At 39.3% G+C, this 23,779-nt stretch overlaps 1 protein-coding gene across 1 annotated transcript; it reads right to left on the bottom strand.

Moving 5' to 3' along the window:
- Positions 1-325: 325 nt before the first annotated feature.
- Positions 326-23,354, bottom strand: ABCB10 (ATP binding cassette subfamily B member 10). Its single transcript, XM_058020277.1, has 13 exons — positions 23,009-23,354; positions 15,452-15,652; positions 14,903-15,105; positions 13,154-13,288; positions 11,619-11,765; positions 10,740-10,875; positions 8,297-8,392; positions 5,638-5,847; positions 5,295-5,374; positions 3,412-3,592; positions 3,133-3,176; positions 1,602-1,636; positions 326-945 (listed from the first exon to the last, which is right to left on the bottom strand). Exons 1-13 carry the CDS (start codon positions 23,352-23,354, stop codon positions 654-656), a joined length of 2,106 nt encoding a protein of 701 aa, XP_057876260.1. The 3' UTR covers positions 326-653.
- Between the last annotated feature and the right edge of the window lie 425 nt (positions 23,355-23,779).

The following is a 23,779-nucleotide window of genomic DNA, read 5'->3' as shown; positions in this document are numbered from 1 at the left end:
GTGCTTTTGTAAAGTCAGTTTTTTTGTTTGGTTGCCTTTTTTTCCATTTTGTTTTATTAAAGAACTTTCCTCCAACTTGTGCTTTCATACTCTCTAAAATGTGTCTTATATGTAATTCTCTACAGGAACTGTAGATGGAGATCATAGTCAAGTTCAGAACACATAATCACATTTCAGAACAAACAGTAACTGGAAGGACTGTGTAGTGGAAGTCAGACAGAACTTTCAGAGTGTGTTAGTGTCATGCATTTTTGAATTCCAGCATTTTAAGACTAATGACAAGCACAAAACATGAAAGTTCCTGGGAATGAGAGAGACAATGATATGAAAATGATAAGATTGTCATTTAATTACCTTTAAAATACTGAACTTACTTGAGAATGGAACACATCTTCATATAGAGCATTACAGGAAACAAGATTCTAGACAGCCTCAAAATAACACAAGCAGAAAAATCTATACCCTGAAATTATCTCAGTGTGACAGATATATTTAAAAGTTACAATAGTTATTAAAAAGCTTTCAATAAAAAGTTTAAACACATTTAAGTTTCAAAAGAATATTTTGTACATTTTGGAAAAATATAACATTTACTTTACATAACTGAAACATAAGTTATAGTCTTTGAAGTTTGTAATTATTCATACATTGTCTCATACATTTTCTTTTAATATATCCTTTCCTCTGGATTGTAAATCCAATGCAAAAGTATCATTATTCTGAAGAAAAGCTTGTTTCTGCATTAGTTTCCTGAAAAGTCCATTTGGATTTGCAAGTAGTTCCTCATGTTTCCCACATTCCAGAATTTTACCCTGGCCAAGGACTGCAACGAAATCAGCATTTTGAATAGTAGACAGACGGTGAGCAATGATTAGGACTGTCCTCCCTTCCATCAGCCGGTCCAGAGCTTCTTGCACCAGATACTCATTTTCAGCATCCAGAGCACTAGCAACAAATGGGGTGGGGATGGGAGAGAGGAGGAGATTTGTTATTGTAAGGCAGGTTGGTTTTGTATGCATGAGGCTTATTTTGCCAAAACTGCAAACCCTCTCTATTTGTGGTGAAGATGAACCACTGCAACTGCAGGAAAGTTTAATGAACATGCTCAGTGCTCACTTCCAAGTTATAGGCATGACATATTCTCATATGCAAAAATAAGCATTGAGAAATAACACCAAAGTAAGTAGGTGGAAAAAAAATCAGTTACACTGCACAATAATCCTATTTCTTTTACACGAGGATCTAAGTTTAAACTAAAGATCCCAAAAAGCCTTAAGCAGATGTTTCAAAGTCATGTTACATATTATGAATGTAGCTCCATGAAAAATCACAATGTACCAGCAATCCTTTCTGCTTTGCATAAACACTTTTTATTATAGGTTTCCTAAACAAGTCACACATTCTAGAAGGCACATTCTTTTTTGTGACTAGAGAGCAATAAGGGGCTAGATAATGTATAATGAGAAAAGAAAATTAAAGAAAATAAACAAAAAGGGAAAGAAAAGAAAAAGGAAAGAAAAGAAGAGGGAAAGAAAACAGGGAACAATTCCCAAATCTGAGTTTTACAGGTACATAATTTTTAAGTTTCTTTTTCTTCTTACCTTGTTGCTTCATCTAACAGAAGAATTTTAGGATTCTGAAAAAGAAAGTAAAATTGGTTATAATAACAATTAAACAAGATCTGAATATTTATGTCAATAGAGAAGAGGATTCATATAGCTTAAAAGTCCAAGTAAGAGTACCTACTTCATCAAAAGTGTCACTCAAAGCATTACTTCTAAGAAATCTAAATGCTAAGAGGACAAAACGGAACCAATACTCCTCCATTTTCAAATTTTCCAAACTCAAACAGCAGAATACTATTCCTGGACAACCATTTGAAAGATACAAACTGAAGAGGGGAGATGATTTTTAAGGCATTCTTGGCAGCACTGTGGTCAAAAGTTCTACATTGTTATGTGGCTCTTTCACAGAGGCTCAGCTACCCTCTACTTGCAATCAGTCTGCTATATAAAACTGTCTTAGTAACTGAAAGTAACCAAGCCCTACCAACAAGGAGTATTTCACTCACAGGTAAAACACATAGTACTTAAGAACTAGCATTTAAGAACTTCTCCCAGTTAGATTATAAAAAAAATAAAATTGCCAGCACTCAAATCCCTTAGAAGAATTCACTACTGAATTACAGAAAATAACCAAACTTCCTTGATAAAGTTGAGAGTTAAAGCTTTACTCTTTATCTGGGACAGATAGGACTTCACTACACCCTCAAATATCCCAGTTTATCAACTACTCATTTATTTTTTATAACCTTTTTACTTCCACAACATTAAGTCTTTAATCCCATGAACCATATAAAATGCATGGCTTGAAATAGAATCAGCTTCTCAGCATCAGTGGTAAAAGAGAACATGTGTAATGAAATTCCTATTAATCTAGCAGAACTGGGCATGCCCGGATGCTACAGACACCTGTGTGGCTTAACATGAATGTAAACTGTGTTCAGCAAGGATCAAAACTTCCAGCTGAGCATCAGCACCAAACTGCCTCCTTGCAAGCCCCTGTGGCTGTCCCTGAACCAAACTGTCTGTTGTTCTGATCCTCAGATGCCCCCTTAAATTTGTGCAGCACAGAGCCTGCCCTGAAGCTAGGCCCACACTAATCTTCCAAGAAAAACATGACACTACATTCTGCCTGAAATATCACCTTGGTCCAAATCCAGGCCATCTCCCCTCAAAGCTAAGACAAGGCATCTGAAGTCCTAGTAAACTGCAACCCAGAAAAATTAACCCATGAATGACAGAGATCTGAACAGAGTCATGTCATATATGTGTTTAATAGCATCACATTCTTAAAGTCTTCCTTCATCCTTGACCTCATCTTATGGAAATGGACCATTTTACAATGATTTAACATCAGTCTTTCAAAAAACATGGCTAAAATATAGGGAGAAGCACTGACATTAAGTAAGTTGTCATTAATTAAGTCACTCAGCCCTTCATTAACATAAAAGATACAGTTTTCCCTTTTCAAAATATTTTCCTGCCTCTCCCATTGAAATACCTCATCCTTGTTAATCCCTCCTACTTCCACCCAAGAAGTAATTAAATAGTTATTTGGGTGCTGGCTTACCTTGAGCAGAGCTCGAGCAATTGCAATTCGCTGCTTCTGTCCACCTGGGGAAAAATAATCAGTAAATTGAAACAGGAAAACAGATGTCAGGTAATTTTAACTGAATGCCTGGGCTGAGCAGAATTAGGTCCATGTACTTTAGTGGGGAATGAAGGGTGGGTTCTCTTAATACTTATGGCAGGCCACAGCTTGGAGAAAAAAATAGTAACAAAAAATGACAGAATTTTTACATCACTCAGTAGCATCAAGATTTTTAAAATAAGCAAAATAAAGACGTACCTGAAAGCAAAACTCCTTTTTCTCCAACTACAGTGTCAAACCCTTTTGGAAAATCTCTGATAAAATTAGCAGCATTTGCTATTTCAGCAACTTTCTGAATCTCCTCTGCAGTCACAGTAGAAGGATCCTCTGCACCATAGGCAATATTTTCAGCAATAGAACAGGAGAAGAGAATTGGTTCCTGACAAATGCAAACACATAACTGGTATGGTAGATCTGTAATTGTGTGCATGTGTTATCTAGCATGTCAGACAACATAAATCCCACTTACAAGACTCCACCTACAATATCCATAAAAATAATACATAAGCTAGAGTTCATTGAATAAAAGACTAATAAAAAACCTCCTCCCCTAACACCAACGTGGACAGTGAAAACCAATTAAAAATTAAGTTGCTTTTTTAACTGACAAAACATAACTATCAATTCCTAATATTTTAGGAAGAGCTTAGGAAGAGCTATGCATTCAAACATCAAAAGCCCTTCCTTTGTATTTTGCCTCATATCATCACAATGGAAGGGATAGAGCACCTATCCTGTGAGGGGAGGCTGAGAGAGATGGGGCTGTTCAGCCTGGAGAAGAAAAGGCTCCATAGGGACCTGATGGTTGTGTTACAGGACTTAAAGTGGGGGCTCTAAGAAAAATGGAAACACTTTTTAGCAGGGCCTGTTGTCATGGGGTTTTAAACTAAAGGTGAGTTGGTTTAGATTAGATATAAGGAAGACTTTTTTACAATGCAGGTGGTGAAACACTGGAAGAGGTTTCCCAGAGAGGTAGTGGATGCTCCATCCTTGGAAACATTCCAAGTCAGGCTCACTCAAGCATGGGGCTCTGACCAACCACATCTAGTTGTGCCTCCTCAATGCAGGGGGATTGGATTAGACGACATTTAAAGGTCCCTTCCAACCCAAACTATTCTGTGATTTGCAACAATGATGATTCTTTTCTTAATCTCTACACAGATTCTATGGCATTATGTGCATTTAATTTGTATTCAAGCTTGCAACAGAGAACTGTGATAGGACAAGTGATGTACAATGGGAAAATGTCTAAAATAAGGTAAGTGAGCTCTGTTTAAAAAGTAAAGTCATGTTCTTTGAATACCAGTATTGACCTCCTACTGGTTATTTAAATGGAATAGATTATTTCAAGAAAATAATTTTTGCAGAAAAGCTTTTGGTGGCGTTATTACATAAGGAAATTGTTTTGAAATGCAACAAATACTCAGTTACTCTTATGCTTTTAACCAGAACATCAACCTAACAGTTAATTGCACTGTGAAGTATCTGGGGAGACGAGGGAATGAACATTTTAATTGATGAAATAGTTTATTTTTAAGACAGCATTGACTTCCAGAGTCTGGAGGTTGCTAGGAAGGTGATACTTACTATAAAAGTAAGTAAGTGCTACCTGTGCTGTATTTTCATGCTTTCCTAATGGAGATTGTGGTTTCCTGGAAACTATTCAGAGCACAGAAGGTCAATTTTTTAAATGGCTGTGTAAAATATGATTGTGTGACTTTTATCAATAGAAAAGGTAATTAAGTGTTAAGATTTTTGTTACTTTCTTCAACAAATTATAGCAAGCATTAGGTTGGTCATACCTACACAATTTACAGCAATTTACTTTCCAGTCTCCACCTGCACACTTTTCTTCTATACTAACATTTTGGATCTCTGTGGTTATGTAAAAACAGACTATTGAATACTGGAACTGGCTCTAAATACTTATTTTTAGAACAAAACATGTGCAACAGCAGTTATGGTGAGATGGAGGGATTTCATGGAGAAGCAAGATTATGTCTTTTTAAAAAAGAAGGAAAGTGAGGAAAAGGTAGTTGATCACAAAATTTCATCCACTTGGATTTCTTTTTCTTCCTTACCTGACTTACTGTTCCAATCTTTGTCCTGAACCACAGTGGATTTAACTGACGGATATCAAAGCCATCAACGGTGATAGTACCTTAAGTTAGGAAACAGTGAAGTCAAGCGTGTTTGACACATACTGAAAGAGTCTGAAGGAACAGCTGAGAATGACAACCCCTGGGGAATCACACACTCTACTGGTGGGTCAGAAATGCAAAGCTATGCAGGCACCACCACAAGGTAACCATACACCCCAGAAGGAGACATGGAGCTCAAGCACAGGAACCCCAGCTGTTTATAAGGTTTATCTGAGATGCAAAGCATGAACTGTTCCAAATGAGAGTTATACACAAACCATACCTGAGATAGGATCATACAGCCGCAGCAGAAGGGATACAATCGTTGATTTCCCTGTACCACTTGGGCCAACGAGAGCCATAACAGAGCCAGCTGGAATGGAAAGGCTGAAATCTTTGAAAATGGATACTTCTGGACGTGTTGGATATGCAAATTCAACATCTTTGAATTCCAAAGCACCTCTGAATACATCTTTGTCTAATGTGATTCCCTCTATATAACAAAGAATAAAATACAGAAATGTGAACAGAAACAAAAATTAGCTCAGCCCTTCTAGAACTTGCTTTACAGACACTCAATAGAAGCATCTATTTCCACATTCAATCTATGGATAACTGCAAGCCACAATTCAGGACCACAGTGGTTATATTTCAGCTATGAGTGAATCAGTGTGGTATACCAATCATTCCTGAATGCAATTTCAGGTTGCTCGCCAGCATGGAACCTGTAGGCTACCTCCAGCAAGAGGGAGAATTTGCATCTTGCTAATACCTAACCACTAACACCAATCACTTCTCATAGAATTATCTGAATTAGTGAACATACTGTAAACAATTAAAGCTTTGTCAATTAGGAGCAATGAAATAAAAAGGCATTGGTGAAGGCCAAAGTCCCGTTGCCACAGAACACAAAAAGATAAACATTGCAAATCATTTATTGCCCTTTCACCGAGCCACAAAAGTCACCTGAAGCAGCCCCCTCTGAATAAGAGCAGTTCCTGTCACTGGAATTAAGCTGCTGCTACGTTTGTTGCACTAACAGACAATTTTTAGTTTTATTTTCTCCTTTCAGTGGAAAGAATACTTAATAAATTCAAATACCAATCAGAGGTCTAACTCTTGGGCAACAGCTCACTAAAATGAAAATTTCAGTTTGTGAAATTTTCCATCAATGAAACCACCATGAATTAACAACTACCAAAGTTAAATAAAACCAGCTTCTTTCTGGAACACAGCATTTGACTTAAACAAGTTTCTTAATATCATTATTAGAAAAAGCTGATAAATAGTTAAGACAAAGAAACAAAATTTCTTCAAGCCCTGTTAAAACCCAGTGACACACATCCATACAAAGCAAATTAATTGGACAAGTGGGGCTGCATTCCCAAAAGATGAAGTTCCCACCAACTTTGTAAAAACTGGCAGTACTAGAGCAATACCCGAGTCATGTTTATTTGCACTGGAGAAGCACAGCTCAAACCCTTAATTCTTTTCAGATGCAGCACACAAGTAACTCCCAACCAGCCATAGCATGGGGTAGCATATGCCAATGTTTGGTTAAACAGTAACTGTGGATAGGAAACAAAGACACCCATCGGTAGCAATCAAGATTTCACTAGTTCTGCTCTTTCTTTCCAGGTTTCCATTTCTTCTCCAGGCTTGCAGTTTAATGATAGTATCATTGGAATGGAAAAGGCAAAAGCATGCAATTCCAGATTCCTTCCTTGACTTTAACCAATGGACATACACACCATAATGTTTCCACAGTAGCCTGTAAACCTCCTTTTCAGAAAATAAATGTGTTTGCTAAATCCTGTTTTAGCAGCATAATCCTTATTACCACAGCATCAAGTAATCACTTATCTTAAGTCTCAGTTGCAGTTATTGCACACTCTATCCATGGCCTGAAACACTGAATGTACTGCAATACAGGAAGTCTGCTACCACAAGTCCTTCCTCTATACATCACTGTAATAATATCTAAAAGCTATGTACTTGTCTCTTGTTTGGATTCTAGACACAAGAAAAAAGACATTATTCTTTGTTCCCAAGATATCTGCTGTCATCAACAACAACCAGAGTTCTACAAAAATAAAATCTTGCCCCCTCAAATGAAGAAGAAATGTGGGTAGTATTACTGCAAGGAGAAATGTGCAAATCACTCCATAAGCAACACCTGCTGTAGCTACACATCCATACTATTCCAAGAAGCAGAAGTCCCCCTATCAGCCCTACCCTTTACTTTTATTCCCCAGTCATGCCTCAGTCCCTGATTCCTATGGCAGATCAAAAATTCAGTTTAGTATGTGCTGCTGAAAGGCCTCAAATTGTGTGTTTGAAAGTTAGGACTCACATCAACATGTCTTACTATGGGCTGATTTTCACTGGATCAGTATGAAATGTTTAAGCTTGCAATACTCTTAATGAAAACCACCTGGTTTTGAAAGCTCTGATCATTTCTGAGCCATTAGAGACGAGCATGGTAAACTGTTCAGTGAAAATATGAGATACAGCCATCTCAAAGAGCTCCTCCCTCCTCTCCTTTTTCTTCTTTCCACTCTTTTCGCTCTAAAGCTGAATCAAGAGGAAGTAGTGATGACATCAACAAATTCCAAAAAGCTAGAAATGACCGTGTCCTCAGTCACATAAATTAGAAAGTAATATGATTCAAAATCATATTCTGAATTAAATAAATAAAAAATAATTAAACCAAAAGTAATTAATTAAGCTAACCTTTTGGCCTCAAAAATTTTTTATTAAAGAAATTTTTCAGCATCTGTTTCGTACTTAGGTAAAATCAGAAGGATGATTATGACTATATTTAGTTTCTTTGAAAATTATCTAAGTCAGTACTACCTTTAAGTGTTACACACACCTTTCTAAAGTATTGCTGACCTATGAGACAAAATCAACCTTTAAACAGTAACAAACCAAGAACCTACCATTAAATGGAAGTTGGGGCTTCCTTTCAATAAGTTCCCAAAGACGTCCACCAGCACCTAGTCCTTTCATAAGCTCAGAATAAAAGGAACTTAGACCTAAACAGAAAGCAGAACAGTATTATGTATCCATATGCAATGGAAGACATAGAAGAGATAAAAATAGCATTATACTTTTCAGCAGCAGCATTGAAGGATCAGATGTGTAGAGAATTTTTATTTCAACAAACTGTTAAAAGTGTTAAATCCTATCTAGTCTCATTTGAGAGCTGCCAATAACCCTTATTCACCATTCTTCTTTGTATCTGTAAAACAAATCACTCAGAAGAAAAGAAAATGTTAATACACTCCAGCTTATGTGTATACACTACAGCCTTTCCCATTCACCTGTCAGGAAGAACAGCATCCAACTTTAGGAAAATGGCTTTGCATTCTACCAGCCATATTCCCAGATCATTCAGCAGAACAGAGCATTCTGAATGCTCTTCTTTGTCAGATAAGTTTACATTAATACAGGGTAGCCTGGCTGAGTCAGCTGCAGCAGAGAGGGGGCACAAAATCCAGGGCTGAAGTGATGCTTGAGAAGGTGTGTGGAGAGTGGACAATGGAAAGAAATGTATCTCCCATGCCAGAATACTTCAAACAGTACTGGAGAAAGCAAAAGCTAAGAACGAAGCCTGCACATAGTTCTGGGTTCCACTTCTTAGCAGATGTATGAATTATCTTGAAAGTGGCTTGGTTGAAGGGCTTTCCAGCTGACATAAACAGAGAAACAAAAACAGAACTAAAAATGGAGTAGTACATAGATATAAGATGTCCAATTTCTTAAATTTTTGTGTGCCTTTCAAAAGAAAGACACCGATTTCATGACCTTTGAAGTCCTGGAAAGTGCTTAAGAATTATTTCAGGAGGGCAGAAAAATGAAGGTGCAAATAAAAATATGTAAATCTAAATATATATATAATGGATTTACTGGTTTACTTTTGCAGAGCAAGAAGCTCAGCTTAAGGTCACAAGTCTGTAAGTGTAGGCAGGATGTTTCATCATGCTGCTGCTGAGGACTATCTGAAAGTTTGCAACACTAGAGCCATGGTGAGAAGCTGTCTGCTTGGAAAAAAGAGCCACAGAATCACATCCTAGAGCAGGGCATGGCAGGGGAAGGCATAAGCTTCACAGAGCAACTTTGAACTCAAACACTGAGGTTTGCAAATCCACAACCACTCATAAACAAAACATTATATAATATGGACAGCAAACACAAATTAGAAAACATTTTTATTTTTCATAACCCATGTTCTGTGTTTGGAAGAAAACACAGCAAACTTACAACAAAGAGGAGCAAAGTGAACTTCACAGTTGTTGCATTGACTCCTATATGCATTGATGACATATACAGAGCAGACTCAGCCCTTGGAAGATTTATATGCCTTGTAGGCATCTAGGAAGGCAGGCCTCTTGTGGCAAGGCACCTCTGCTTCAGAGTCCCCATGAGAATGAGCTCTGTGCAGAACTACATTCTACAATAATCTGACCTAGAATTTAAAAATATGTTTCTATAGCAAATGAAAGTTAATTCAATGATACTTTTAGCAGTGCTTCTAGTCTTCATTTATTTAATATTAGCTTGCCCCATGTTTTCAAAGTGTCAGGTATCTCTCCATTGACCAAACTTCAATGATTTAAGCAGAGAAGAAAGGGGGCTGGTAGTTGGAATGGGTGCCACTGGAATTTGATATACAAGGAAGCAGGTTTGTTAAATTTTGCCCTCAAACACATCTTTGTGCTCCCTGTGATATCAGGCCTGGTCTTAAAAAAGAAAAAGCTGCATTGCCCTCCTAGTCTATCAGAATGAACAGGCTCATTTTAAAGAAGAATGCTTCCAGTAAATTGTAGAGCTTCTGAGCAACTTATCATCATTTTTGCCTGTATGCAGCCATGAAGACAGCTCTGACAAAAAGATGAACAGCTTGTTGCTGGGCCAGTAGATTACAGAGTGTGGGCTTCCAGGAGTCAGTGAGTAAGGAAAGCCAGAAGGTTAGCACTGAGTGCAGTATTCTGCTGGCACTTTTTTTACTCTTCCAGTTGAGGACACTCTATACTGAATTACAGCTAAATGTTACATGCCTTTCTAAACATAGTATGCTTAACATAGACCCAAATATTTTATTGCTTTACACAATACAGCAAGTATCTTAATTTAGACTTTAAGAAAATTAAAGTAATATATACTGTCACATGCACATATTGAAAAAAAACCCAACCTTTCTTTTGGGGAAAAAGAAGGCTTATATTAAGTTACAGATTATTACTTTCATTAACTCTTCAGAAAAAAAGAATAATTTCTTGAGAAGTTCCTTTGGAAGACTTTTTAAGAGCTACTTCCCTCCCACCGCTATAATGACTATAATGCCTTTACATGAAGAAAATCTAATTTCCCATTCCATACCTCCAATGCTTATGCCAACCCAGAAAGCATACATTAGGAAAGATGAGAGTTCACCAACTGTCATGTAGGCACTGCCCATTAGTAATCCTCCTTTGTATAACACTGAGAGGACAATCAAGTTTCCAGAAAGGCCAGTCTAAGGAAAAAGGAAAAGGCAGATTTTGTCACATACATTTCATCCTCTAAAATGCTGTTTCAGAACTTTCCTTGTAATGAAAAGAACTCTCACACTATAGGTATCTAGACTTTTGGAAGACTGAGGTAAATTCAACAATTCTAATGTAAAGCAGCCAACAGCCAGACAGACATCCATGGCACTGTGCTATCCAACAAGTGGTCAAAAAGCAAGCAGCTCTTTTTTGGCTTTTTTTTTCCTCCATGGTGGAAAGGAACACTAAACATTATTCTCAACCATCATTACCAAGGAAGAATTGATAGTCTGGAATTATGTTCCAGTTTTAGAATTCAATTACACAAACAGTTATGGAAAAATCCAAGCCTTCCTCCCCTACCTGTGCACTCCCCACCTTCCTATGATTGATGCTCCTCTCACTGGGAAACCAAACCTCTAAATGCTAAGGGTAGGGGAAGGTCTCCACTTGTTTCATTCCTTGAATAGAAGGTGTGGCCTCAGATAAGTAGTCCCCTGCTATGGGGTGTGGTGCAGAAATTGAGGCTTAGAGTGACTTTATCATACTGTTTTATCTTGAGATGCAGTTTCGCAGCAATTTAGGCTTATTTAAGTCCAGTCTTCCCACAGTTTTATATGTCCAATTTATTCTCAATCATTTACTTGCAGATTTTTAAATATCATAGGGAGTTTTAAAATAATTGACACTTTGCATAACATAGTTGGCGTACTTCATTAAATATACTTACAGCTCCAAAGAAGCCTGCCCGAGCTAGAGCCTCTTTTCTAGCCAGCTGTAGCACATAATCAACTTTATTTGTATACTTCTCCATTTCAGCCATTTCTTGCCCAAAAGCTCGAACTGTTCTGATGTTTCCAATACGCTCTTCAGCTAACTGCATTGAAGCAAAGCACAAAACAGATCCACAGAGACACACAATTTGAAATGCTCACATTACAGATCATCTGAAAGTTAAACCAATATCACTTCACTGATCTACATATCTTTGGATAGCACTGGAAAATTTCTCATGCCTTCCTCTCCCCACCCCAAACCCCATTTTTTAAATTCTATTAAGTTAAAAACAAACTGCATGCCTAGGCACTTTTAAAAACAATCCTCAAGATTGTCTTAAGTGCTAGCAGAGACAGAAAAATATAAAAGTAGGGTTAAAAAATTTGGTGTGAACAACACCCATAGGGAAGTTACTATTCACAATATGTAATAACAATGTGGGAAGGGAAAAAATAAAGAGTATCTGTTCCATACTAAGTCATGCAAAAAAGCCTGCAGTTATTTCCTAAAACAATTCCACTCACTTGATCAAAGCAATGCTGGGAATTAATTTAGCCCAACTAGGAATGTCTCATTTCAACTTAGTATTTTAACTTCTAAACAGCAAAGTATTAATTCTAAAATACCTCAATTGTATCCACTTACACTAAGTTGTTAATGGACATTGTGATGGTCTTAGAAAAAACAAGTTCCCCTTTTGTAAGTAAAAGTATAATACAAAAAATAATTTTCCTTCTTTCATCTCCCATTCAACCTGAAAATTTGAATGGAACACAACAATTGCTTGCTCATTTGAAGTCCCACACCTGGTTTACAAAGGCACAAGCTTCCCACCAACACAGTCTGAAGAAGACAAACGGAAGAGGGCTAATGTTCCTTTTAGGCAATTCTACAAAGGACATCCCAAGTTTATAACAGCTGGCAACTGTGACTATTTTAACTACAGCTTTCCTAATTATATTTCCATGCTTTATAATAATGTTTCCCCATGCTAAGCCTTTGAGGAAAATGTTTAAGAAACAGGCCCCATAAACATTTAAGAGCTGACAGTAAGATCAAGCACCAGGGATGCACTTCAGAGATGGAATTGCTAGCAAAGGAAGCATTCATCTAGTATGCTCCAGATAGCTTCAAGCTCAAAACCATAATCCAAGTGGTTTCCAAATCCAGGTACCAACTTCCACAGGACTTCATAGGCTGATTTGTTTTTATTCTTCTCTCACAAAGCTAAAGCCTAAGCTCCTTGTAATTTCTTACATTTCCAAATTCTCAAGGCCTAGTATCTCTGTGTTATGTTGTTACGGACAAAGGAAGCATGATTGTTTTTGAGATCTGTGAATAAGTGTTACGGACATTTACCTGTCATACTACTCAGGTGCTGAACCACGGTGTCAGAACTAACAGTACAACTGTCTTCAGAAGATCTGTAACTTTTGAGATACTAACTTCAATACATTAGAGCAACTTTAAGTTAACTGGAAAGGTTACCTGTGTTGCTTCTGCAAGAGAATCTTGAGTAACTTTAGTAAGCTTTCGCAAGTATCTGCCATAAATCACAGCCAGGACAGCCAAGGGTGGCACAACACTCAGAACAAATGCAGCAAGGCTAGGGGAAACAAAAAACTAGAAGAAAAAGGTATTGTCAGAGCTTAGCATTCAGATTAAAAATAATCCCTGTAGTACTGAAATGCAATTTCGCTTGCTACATTTCTAAAACTAGTAGGGATTTAGTGCTGCCATGCTTTCATTTATCATGTTTTAATTTTTTTCCAGGCAAAATATCCATTCTTTCACAGCATTTGGGAAGTTAGAACAAAGGACTATAGACAAAGCCATCTGGATTTAATTTCTAGCTTTCTCACTGGTTCTCTGTGTGGTCTTAGTCAAGCACCTTAACCTGCCACTAAACAGGCCTACCAGGAAATCTCTTGGGGCTGCTGAAAGACATAAGCTATTACACAGTTTCTAAAGTGCTTTCACAACTATTACATAGATGGTGTAATACAGAAGCTCTGAGTAGAGAAATACCATACAGTACTTCTGGGTAACTGAGGAACAAACAGACGGAGTCACCATTACTCCTAGCACCCACGAAAGGGTGGAACAGGGTATTTAATTTATTGCTGCAAAACTTATCACTTGTAATGATCACTGCTCCTAATGAACCTAAAGAGGTTCTCTTCATAAGATTTACTGACTTTAGATGTAATGTGTTTTAATTTCAGCTTGCTTTCTCTATTGAAAACAAAAATCTCCAGAAAGATTCAAAATCAACACAATGGATAGGCTTTATAATTATTTAATAATAATATCTTCTTCCTTTCCTTGGCAAACTTATATAGTACTCCTCTTACAACTGTGTCATGGCAGTATTTTGGAGCAGGATGCATTATATAAAGTTATCTCATTTTATCTATGGTAAGATAAAGCCTTGGAGTCCCTTTGTAAGACAGCACAGAAAGCCATTCTTATCAGTGACTAAATATTAAAGCTTTAAAGTTTCATAGTGGAAACTCTCAACAGTTTCTAATGACAATATGGATGCTTATTTTTATGAGGAGACTATTTGCTGTCTGTTTTTAACTCCACGCAGACAGCAGAAATTACCACACCAATGCATAAGCATAAAAAAATTAAGGCCACCAAAAAAAAACCCCTCAAGAGAAGTCAGATGTTCATGTAATCCAACTGACCTCCAAGGAATATTGACTGATGCCCTGCCCTTGTTAATGGAAGCCTCCATTAACAAGGCTCCTACATAAACATATTCTTTACTGACAGATAAAGCAGGAAGACTGATACTTGTAAAAATCCTTGGCATTATTTAGATATGCAGTGCTGCCTTTGCTTAACCAGAATCAACCAACTTAAATGATTTCCTATCAGGCCCATTACACCATATTTTACCTTCAACCAATGTTATCACTGATTTTAGTATCTTCAGTAAGAATGGAATTCAGCAATTTGCCTACTACATTTTGCTTGATAACTTTAGGTAGGAACAGTAGCTAATATCAATCCATCATCCTCCAAATTTTGCTTGTGAGTAAACATCAAGTGGCTGGCTACAGGCACATCACCTACTGCAATAATCTCTGCATCTGTTGTAAATAACCAGTGAAATACACTCAAACCCAAGAGCACACAATTGTTACAGGTCTGACTCACACTCACCTAATAGAACTGAAACAAATGCGAAACTACAAGTAGTGTCAAGCAAGTAAGAGACCACCATACCATCATTCCAACCCCCACAGATGCTTGTGCTCCTGCCCTGAGCCCATCGGAAAGGTTTTCAGTCACTGAGCGGCCCAAAAGGGCTGTATCTGAAGATAAGCGGTTTATCAGCTCTCCTGTTCTGGTCTTGTCAAAGAAAGCCGTTTCTTGCTTCACAATAGAGGAGAACATGGTTGCTCTCAAACGTTTCACAATTCTTTGTCCTGTCAAAAGCATAAGTCAGTCAAGCATGACATAAGAGACTTTACATAGACACCAACAATATAAAAATCACAGGACTGCACAGCACTGAACAAGGCACATTACAGGGAATAGAGTCTGGTAAGATGTGTTAGATGAGATCTTTAAGATCTCACCTAACAGCAAATAAAAATGAGCATTCCAGCATACTTATCTTTGCACTATTAGTTTACCTTTGCTCTGGTTAAAAAAAGGCACTGATTCCAAAATCATCTCTTGGCCATGGCCAAAAATTTGTTTAAGATCATTAGATACCCTGACTGCAAGAAACAAGATGACTCTCAGTACCACTTTTGCTTCTGTTTTTACCTGCAGTCTGCATGAGGTAGACACGTGTAGCATTAGCAGCAGCACCACATAAAAAGATTCCACTCAGCAAGGCACACAGGCTGGTCAGGCTGTCCGTGAAATCCTCACTGGGATTTGTATAAATAATGTCAATAACTTTCCCCATAAAGAAAGGAGCTGACATGGTAATGACACTGGAAACTGCCAGAAAGCCAACAGCAGCTGCAAACCAACAAGAAAAAGGAAAGTTATTCTGAACTTACAAGATTGTTAATAGTACAAATGAAATGATTTTTCACTTGAAATTTCTATTAAGCTTGCAAGTGCCAATTGAAATAATCAGCAGTCTTTGACACTCAGTGAAAGGGGTATTTTAAACCACTGTATAAATTAACTTAGGCAAGGCGTATTTTAAGACTCTGAAAAGCCTCTGCATACAATCACAGTCCTGGAATTGCTTCTCTTGTCTAATCTTCAACAGAATCATCCAAAAAGGTTAACTTTTCACAGGTGTCACCCTTAGAGAACATTGACAGTTACCTAATTCTTACAATCCTTCAACTCCTGTTTGGTTTGGGTTTTATTAGTCATGCTTGTCACTGTATGGAAGCTTCCAGTTGTCTGTTTTTGAGGTAACAATGGTCTGAAGTAAAGATCTGATCTCAGAACTATGCAATTTTATTGGGGAAAAAAACCCAAACAAAACAGAAACCAACATATCCCCCAAATTTGATTTCCTCTTAACTGATAAACTTGAGGATTTATTTTAATTTTAAATTTTATAAACATTCATTTAGTTTTACTCTTTACTATTGGTCTAAAAGGAAAATAGCATAAGTCTTGATTAGAAGTACATTTGCTGATGAGCAGAGCTCTTGAATCCCAGGTTCAGGATCAGCCATGGAACAGACTATATAGCTTTTTGAAGGTGTATCACAAAGTATGAAAATTACACTGGACCACAACTTAGCCTGTTGAACTTAAATCTGCAAAGAAATTTCTTGAGCCAAGAACAAAGTTTAATTTTAAAAAGTCAAGCCAAGCTTGGAAGACTAGGAGCTAGAAAAAACCACATCTTAATTGAAAACTGGACAAACTTGATATGAAAACCACAACAAACAATGACATTTATATAGCATCATTTTCCAAGAACTGCACACTTACAGAAACCATTCATAGGATTGCTGCAAAACTACTAGCAAGTAACGTCTCTGAAGACAAAAAATACACTGTGCTGAAAAAGTCCTGAAGTTTAGATCCATTCTACCGAGCTTCTTGTATCACTTCTGTGATGAAGACAGCAGCCAGCCTTCCTGCTGCACACTGCTGTAAGCAGTATTTCTAACACCTGACACAAATGGTTTGATGCCTCTTACCACCTTCACACACATGGAAAGCTTTGTTTCAGTTTGTTCTTGAGCTGTAAATAGAGCTGTGTATTTATAAGGAAGAATTCAGTGTACAAAAAATGCATAGCTGCAGCCTGTCCCTCTTAGCCAAGATTTATTTGCAATCTTTCCCTTTTGTTACAGTCCAGCCAGCAAGTGTGTGAAAGATACAGGATTTGGATCTTTAATTTGAAGCTATAGAAACTATAAGAAACCAGAGGAGAAAGTGAAAAACTTTCTGGTGCAAAATTATTGATCTATGCCATAGGCACATCTCATAAGGGTATTACTTATTAGCTAAAAATGAATGACCTTATTAACAGCCTGGCAGCACTGGTGATGCAAGCTGTGAAGCAGCAGGGAAAAATCCAATAAAACCCAGGTTATTTCCTGTCAGGAAAAGCTGGTTGGTCTCCAAGGCAGCTGGAGATGGACAAAAGCATTGATTATAAGCACAGTACTGCACGCCAGCTCAGTCTCCATGAGTCCAGACAATTTCTCAGTTATGGATGGAACAGTACATATGAACTGCAGATATAAATATTCACAGAAGGAAGAGGACTGTATAGCTAAACCCCTCATATGTTTCTGTCTAGTGGCTTGAATTTATCTTCAGTTCTTCATTCAAACTAGCACAGGTTTCACTGTAATTACTTCCAACAGCCTTAACTGTTGAATGAAAAGCAAATACTACTATCTAAACCAAACTGAAAACTATTGAACTAAGCAACATACATGTCTTTATTAATTTAATCACAAATCACATGTACAATAGGGTTCCCTAACTAAAACTCTCACATTGAATATGCCAGCAGACCAAGTAGAAAATAGCACAGTTGCCAAGTGGCTGCTCTTTTTTGTTTCTTTTGAAATGTTGACTAGTTGAAAAAATAGGAACCAGCGCACATTCATTGCATGGCCTCCTTCAAAGGAGCTGTCATGGTGATAACTGGCTGAAGGGAGGAGTTCAATGTGTTCAACAACCAGATATGAAGACACGCCAGTGACACTGAAGGTTGTTGCTGATAGAAAAAAAGGCCAGAGTAAACTCTATAGTGTTAGTTTCACATGGCTTATTCTGTTACCCAGAAAATGACATCAAAGAAAGACCCCACAACACACCCTTTTATTTTTTAAAGTAATTTTTGGTAGGCTCTGACACGACAGTAAACAAAATGTGAGGCAGATCAGTGGAACTTATAAAACCAGGACCTCAAAGTGGCAACAGGAGCAATGACAAAGAAAGCTGGCTGCAGCAGCAGCTGAGCAATCCTCTTGGAAACATTAAGCAAACATTTTGCTTGTCTACTTGCACAGAAATCCAGATTGCTACACAAAGTGATGCCTTTATCACTATTAAGATGAACATACTCTCTGTTAAGGCCAACATGACTTGCTTCTTGAAAGCAAACCTGCAACTTCCTAAGAGGATGAGGTTGTCAACTGATAACCCACGATATTTATAAGCAATAACTAGGCAAAGCTATCAGAAACCTCTCTTCAGAACATAGACTGACTCCAAAGAATCATAAATTAATTTTCTACACACAAAAACAACACCAAGACAGTGAATGTTTCTAATTTTGCTGGTTTTTACCAGAGCACCCTTCTCACCCACTAGAGTATCTGGAAGTGTATGAAGAGAAAACACTTGCAAGCCTGTTTGGTGAGGGGCTGTTTTGAAGACAAATACATAAGGATTTTACCAAAGATGAATTAAGATCATCCAAGCCATTCAGGAATGAAAGACAGAACAATGAGGTATTGATGAGATCTGGCAGGGCATAGTAACCCAGCAACAGATCACAGGAGATAGATTTTACTATTCCATAAGCTATGAGTATTACTTCCTGAAATCTTTTAGCTACTGTCCTGGTTTCATTTAAATATGGAGGGCTGGTGGGTCAGAAACAAGCTTTGGATTTGTGAGGAATATCTTTCTACCAGTAACAATGAATGTCTATCCTTTATCAGTTATCTGTGCAGTTTTACTTAATATGTGGGGAATTTTTAAGCTGAACACTGACTGGCCTTCCAAAAGGGCATTTGGAGTGCTGAATAAAACCTACCACATTATAATGTGCATTCAGGATGATTTGGCTCTTCAATTGCTGTTTTACAGGAGAAAGATGCACTGGTAAATTTTATATTTGTTGGTCAAATAAAGTTCATTTCCTTTTGGTGGATCCTGAACCACAACATTTTTGGGTATCAACCCTGCAAAGGTATCAACCCTGCAAAGAGTCAGCTCTACAAATACTTAATACAAGATGAAAATCTTCTTCCAGAGTACATTATGAGCACTTAATGATGTTCTGTATAGCTCTAGGTTAGGTGTGAGTGGTGTGGTTTTCTTTCTGTTAAAGTAAATTCACACATGACATCTGCACTGCATCTATTATTATGCAAGAACTTTTTAGAACCATACTCCTTACATTGTTAAGAACAACGGTGTTACTGTGCTCAGAAAAAAAAAATACAGTTCGCAAAATGCTAGAAAGTAACAGAATAACTCTAGGTTTAGAGGAGAGAGTATGGCTTCTTTTTTTTTTATCGTGCATTTAACTTGTTCACATTTAGCCTGTATAGAAGACAGTCTTTATGTCAGACAAACCTAGCTATTAGTCCTTCTATATCCACAGTTCACACAAATAATGCAGCAACAACATTCCCAAGGAAATTAAGGTCTAAGCACCAAACTGATCACAGTGATAAGCAGCTACTGTTTCTGCAATATCTTACTTAAGTAGCTTCGCTAACAGTTCACCCCCAGTTTAAAATAAACAACCAATTACACAGAAAAACAAACTTTCTGTGATAAAGCTGCAAGGCTGCTTGGACCTTTTGTAAATTTCATACCAAACATTGACAAAATCAGAAGAAAAACTAGGGAGAGAAACAACAAAAAGCACCTAGCCTATATTTTATTGGTGGACTGCACATGAGAAAACACTCAGCAAGTTACCTCTACATATATATACATATAGGAATCACGATTTTAAAACCACAAGAATTGCCTTCCAAAAAATCAAAGTGCATCACCTGGTGTAATTTTAAAGTAAAATAAAATCCGATTATGAATAAAACTGTGCTCTCCTAACTTAATTGAAATTTTAATCTGTAGGAAAGCAGCTATTACAAACTTGCCAAAAATTACCAAATAAAATATCTGAGATAATAATGCCTTCCTTAGAGGCATTTCTTGGATACCTCTAAAGAAGACGTGTGCACAAAACAAGACTTCTTACTCAGTGCACATAGAGTTTTATAGAGAGAAGGCGCACACTTTGCTATGGGATTAAAAATCTCAGAGTTCCTTGTGCTTACTTTACAATTCAATACAACTATTGTTTCCTTCGAGTGCGGTTTGGATAAAGTGCAACAGACAGATTCTCACGGGGAGAAACAAGGAGGCAGGAAGATATAAAATGGATCATTTTGAAAAAGCATTTTTGTGGTCTCACACACACAGAGCAGGATTTAATAATTCCAACAATGGCTCTGTCCTCTTCCCCAGGAACTGAATTTAACTGAAGATGCAGGTTTACCTTACCTGACTACACCAGATCGGCCAAGGAATTCCTACAACTACTTCTCTCCTTTATTAAACCTGGGAGGTATTACAGGATTTACAAACTCCTAATCACTACACAAAACTATGATCACTAACAGAGTGAATTCCCACCATAGTATTTGGGCCTTTTTTTTTTTTACCACTTTAATTGCAAACAACAAAATTTAACACACATGTCCCATTTAAAATACATTCATAGCTCTACCCCACTGTAGAAGTAACTGGACACGGAACATATTACGCTGATACTTTTTTTTTTGGACATGATGACATTTGATACATTCATTTTCATTCCTAGGAGCTTCCAGAGGGTCAGAAGCTCCTGCTGCAAGAGGTGCTGAGTGCCAGTGCATGGGAAGTCTGGGCCAGAGCACACCGCTTCTTCCTGAGCCATTGGACAGTGAAGAGGTCCTGCACAGAGCAAGATGGCACCTTCTCCTCTGCTGCCAGTCACAAGGGGAGCAGGTCACCTTCACCTCTGGACCCGCACCTCGTCAGCTGACACCACTTCCCCAGCGCACCAAGACGGGTGAAGATAGGCTTGCTCAACTTCCTCATAAATCCTCCTCGGCTCCCAGTCTCTTCCACAGTCCTCACAGCATCACCTCACCTTCTGAGACTGTGAATTTCAACTCACAGCCACAAGGAGCAGGCAGAGCGTCCTGACTCCTGCCATGCGGGGTGCCAGCAAAGGCACACAGCCCTCCACACTGGTACTGCTACAGCCCTAGGTTACCAGCTGCCTCTTCTATACAATACAGAAAACCTGGAAGAACTCGGCCTTCCTGCAGCACTGAACAGCACCTCAAGAGATCTCAACACCTCTGAAGAGATCTCACAGCATTTGCTTAACAGCTATATGGACTCGAAGAGGAAATTAAAGGTTTACCCTTGGTTCATTGCTTCATATAGTGAAACCGTTAACCTTCCTTTTTTTGAATGGAGCAAACCTAGACATACTAGGTTTTTGAGGACTAGCTTCTCTGTACAAAGCTGCAACAGGAACAAAATGCAACTATTTTAACGTATTTTAGATACAATGGGTACCTGCAATTGCCCTACAACCACCTATAATGCACTTTACCCATATTTGTTATCCCTGCACTCTATAATGACCAAAAGCATTTTCCCTGTTAGCTTTTCCATCTCCCCACCTAATTACAACTTAAATAAAAATTTTCCCTTAAGCAGGGTGTCAGTAAAGAAGAATGCTACATAAATTCACTCCTCTCCCAGAATGAAGACCAACTAAACACTGAAAAGCAGTCATTACATTTCCATATTTTTTCCATCATCATGACTTGATATGATCAACTTGTTGTGTTAGGGATTTTTTAAACTTTAATTCAAGCCATTTTGTTTTTAGCATGTTTTTAGCAACTGTGATAGCTGATTACTTAGATAAAACCATCAGCAGAGGGCACAGACTAAGGATACTTTTCTCTATTTCAAAACATAATTACAAACAAGCATAACGTAACCCTGCCTCTGATAAACAAGCTGGCAGCGAGTGCCCAGGAAAGTGAACTAAATTAAATTTTCAGTTCTACAGAAGCCTAGGGTCCTAAAAGCCAGCCTTAAAATAACTGATTTATTTACTTGATTAAATTTAAATGGGAAAACCACAGGCTTTTAAAACTTCATTGTAAAACCAGCAGGTAGCCCAAAATCTATAAACATTCATTTGGAGCCAAATTATGTTGGCTACATAGTACCAACATGTAATGAAACTCTGTAAATATCCAGTGTGAATAAAATTTTGTGCAAAGTATTTTTCATTCCACAAACCACCTCTTTATATGTCTAACTACCTCACCTCTCAAACACCATTTACTCAGTCCATAGGAACTACCTATATTTTTACAGAGGACTACAGGCCTCTCACTCATGAGACAGTGCACATACTGTCTGCCAACAGAGATACCTTAAAAAACCCAAAACATATAATAATTTGACATTGTTTTCTTACCAACAGCTATTATCATTTTAACCCATGAGAAGAAATGTCAGGAAAAGTTCATTTATACTATGCTGAAAATATCAGTGTTAATTTATTTATACAGCCACAGTGTTTTGGTTTCACCGCACAGGCACTAGATATCTTACTAAAACATCAAAACACCTTACAAAAGTTTTAAGTAAAAATTTCTTGAGGGCGAGAATTCCAATTTATTTTTAAAAATTAAACTCATCAGGTTCCCCTTTTTACTTAATTTCATGTAGTCTTGTGCCCAATTTTATCTCAGGGAGATTGTGAGGCCAGCGCTGAACATGCACAGAGGCATTAAACAAACGGAACCGAGTTCTTTTAACTTCCAAAACTTTTGCCTTCCCTTCAAAAACGAACAGATTAAGAGATGGCAAAGTGACAAGAGGGGACAGAATGTATGCTTTTAGCTTTTCACATGTATTGAAGGCTCGCTCCAAGACTCCGCGCTGTGCTGGGATGCTGCCAGCAGGGCCGGTTCTCCAGGGAAGCACGACCTTCTCCTTCGCCCCGGCGGCGTCCGCTCCGGGGGCGCAGCCCGGCCGCGCAGCCCGGCCCCGGCAGCCCCTCCGGGCGGGGCGCCCGCCGCCCCCTCCCGCTCGGGCAAAGCCCCGGGGCGGCCCCGGTACCTGTCAGTCTCCGGCGCTCGGGGTGCGCCAGGGCGAGCAGCCTGCGAGCCTCGAAGCGCGGCGGAGCACCCGCAGCCCCCCGCGGCGGCTCCGTGCCCGCCGCGCTGCTCAGGGAACGCGGGGCGCCGCCCGCCGCGGCGGGGAGGAGGCGGCGGCGGTAGGACGGGGATCTCGGCGGCAGCGGCGGCAGCAGCAGCGGCGGCGGCGGCGGCGCGGGGTGCGCTCCGCACCTGCCGGGCGGGAGCGGCGGGGCGCGGAGCCCGGCGGCCGCCCGAGCCCAGGGGGGCGGCGCCGCCCGGCGCAGCAGCGGCAGCAGCCAGGGCAGGCGCGGCGCGTAGCCCGCCATGCGGCCGGCGCGGCACCCGAGGTGCTGCTGCGGTCGCAGGTCCCCGCCGCGCGGGTCTGCGGCGGGAGGAGGAGGAGGAGGCGCCTCCGAGCCGCCGCCGCCGCCCATGGGCCGGCGGCAGGGAACCCGCGACCGCGCGGGCCCGGCCCGGCCTGCGGCGCGCTGATAAGGCTGCGGCTGGCGGCCTCCTCCCGCCGCCCCGGCCAGCGCCCTCTGCCGCCGCCCGGCCCGGGAAGCGACGGGAGCGGGCCCGGGCCTGCCGAAATGGCGCCCGAGAAGACAGAGGGGACCTCGCTAATGCGTGCAAATATCTTAAAGGCAGGTGCCAAGAGGATGGTGCCAGACTTTTTTCAGTGGTGCCCTGTGAGACAGCGAGGAGCAGTGTCTGTAACTGAAAGCATAAGAAGTTCCATCTCAATGTGAGG

Source organism: Melospiza georgiana, chromosome 3 (assembly GCF_028018845.1).
Source record: "Melospiza georgiana isolate bMelGeo1 chromosome 3, bMelGeo1.pri, whole genome shotgun sequence".
In the NCBI taxonomy this organism is placed as follows: Eukaryota; Metazoa; Chordata; class Aves; order Passeriformes; family Passerellidae; genus Melospiza; species Melospiza georgiana.
This window is presented reverse-complemented; position numbering and strand designations above follow the sequence as displayed.

Excerpts from the sequence above, each read along its gene's own strand:
- ABCB10 (XM_058020277.1), bottom strand. The coding sequence starts at position 23,354 with ATGGCGGGCTACGCGCCGCGCCTGCCCTGGCTGCTGCCGCTGCTGCGC. Across the intron at positions 11,766-13,153 it reads CTCTTGCAGAAGCAACACAG|TTAGCTGAAGAGCGTATTGG; the intron begins GTAACCTTTCCA and ends GCTTCAATGCAG. Across the intron at positions 3,593-5,294 it reads AGATTGGAACAGTAAGTCAG|GAACCAATTCTCTTCTCCTG; the intron begins GTAAGGAAGAAA and ends TGCATTTGTCAG.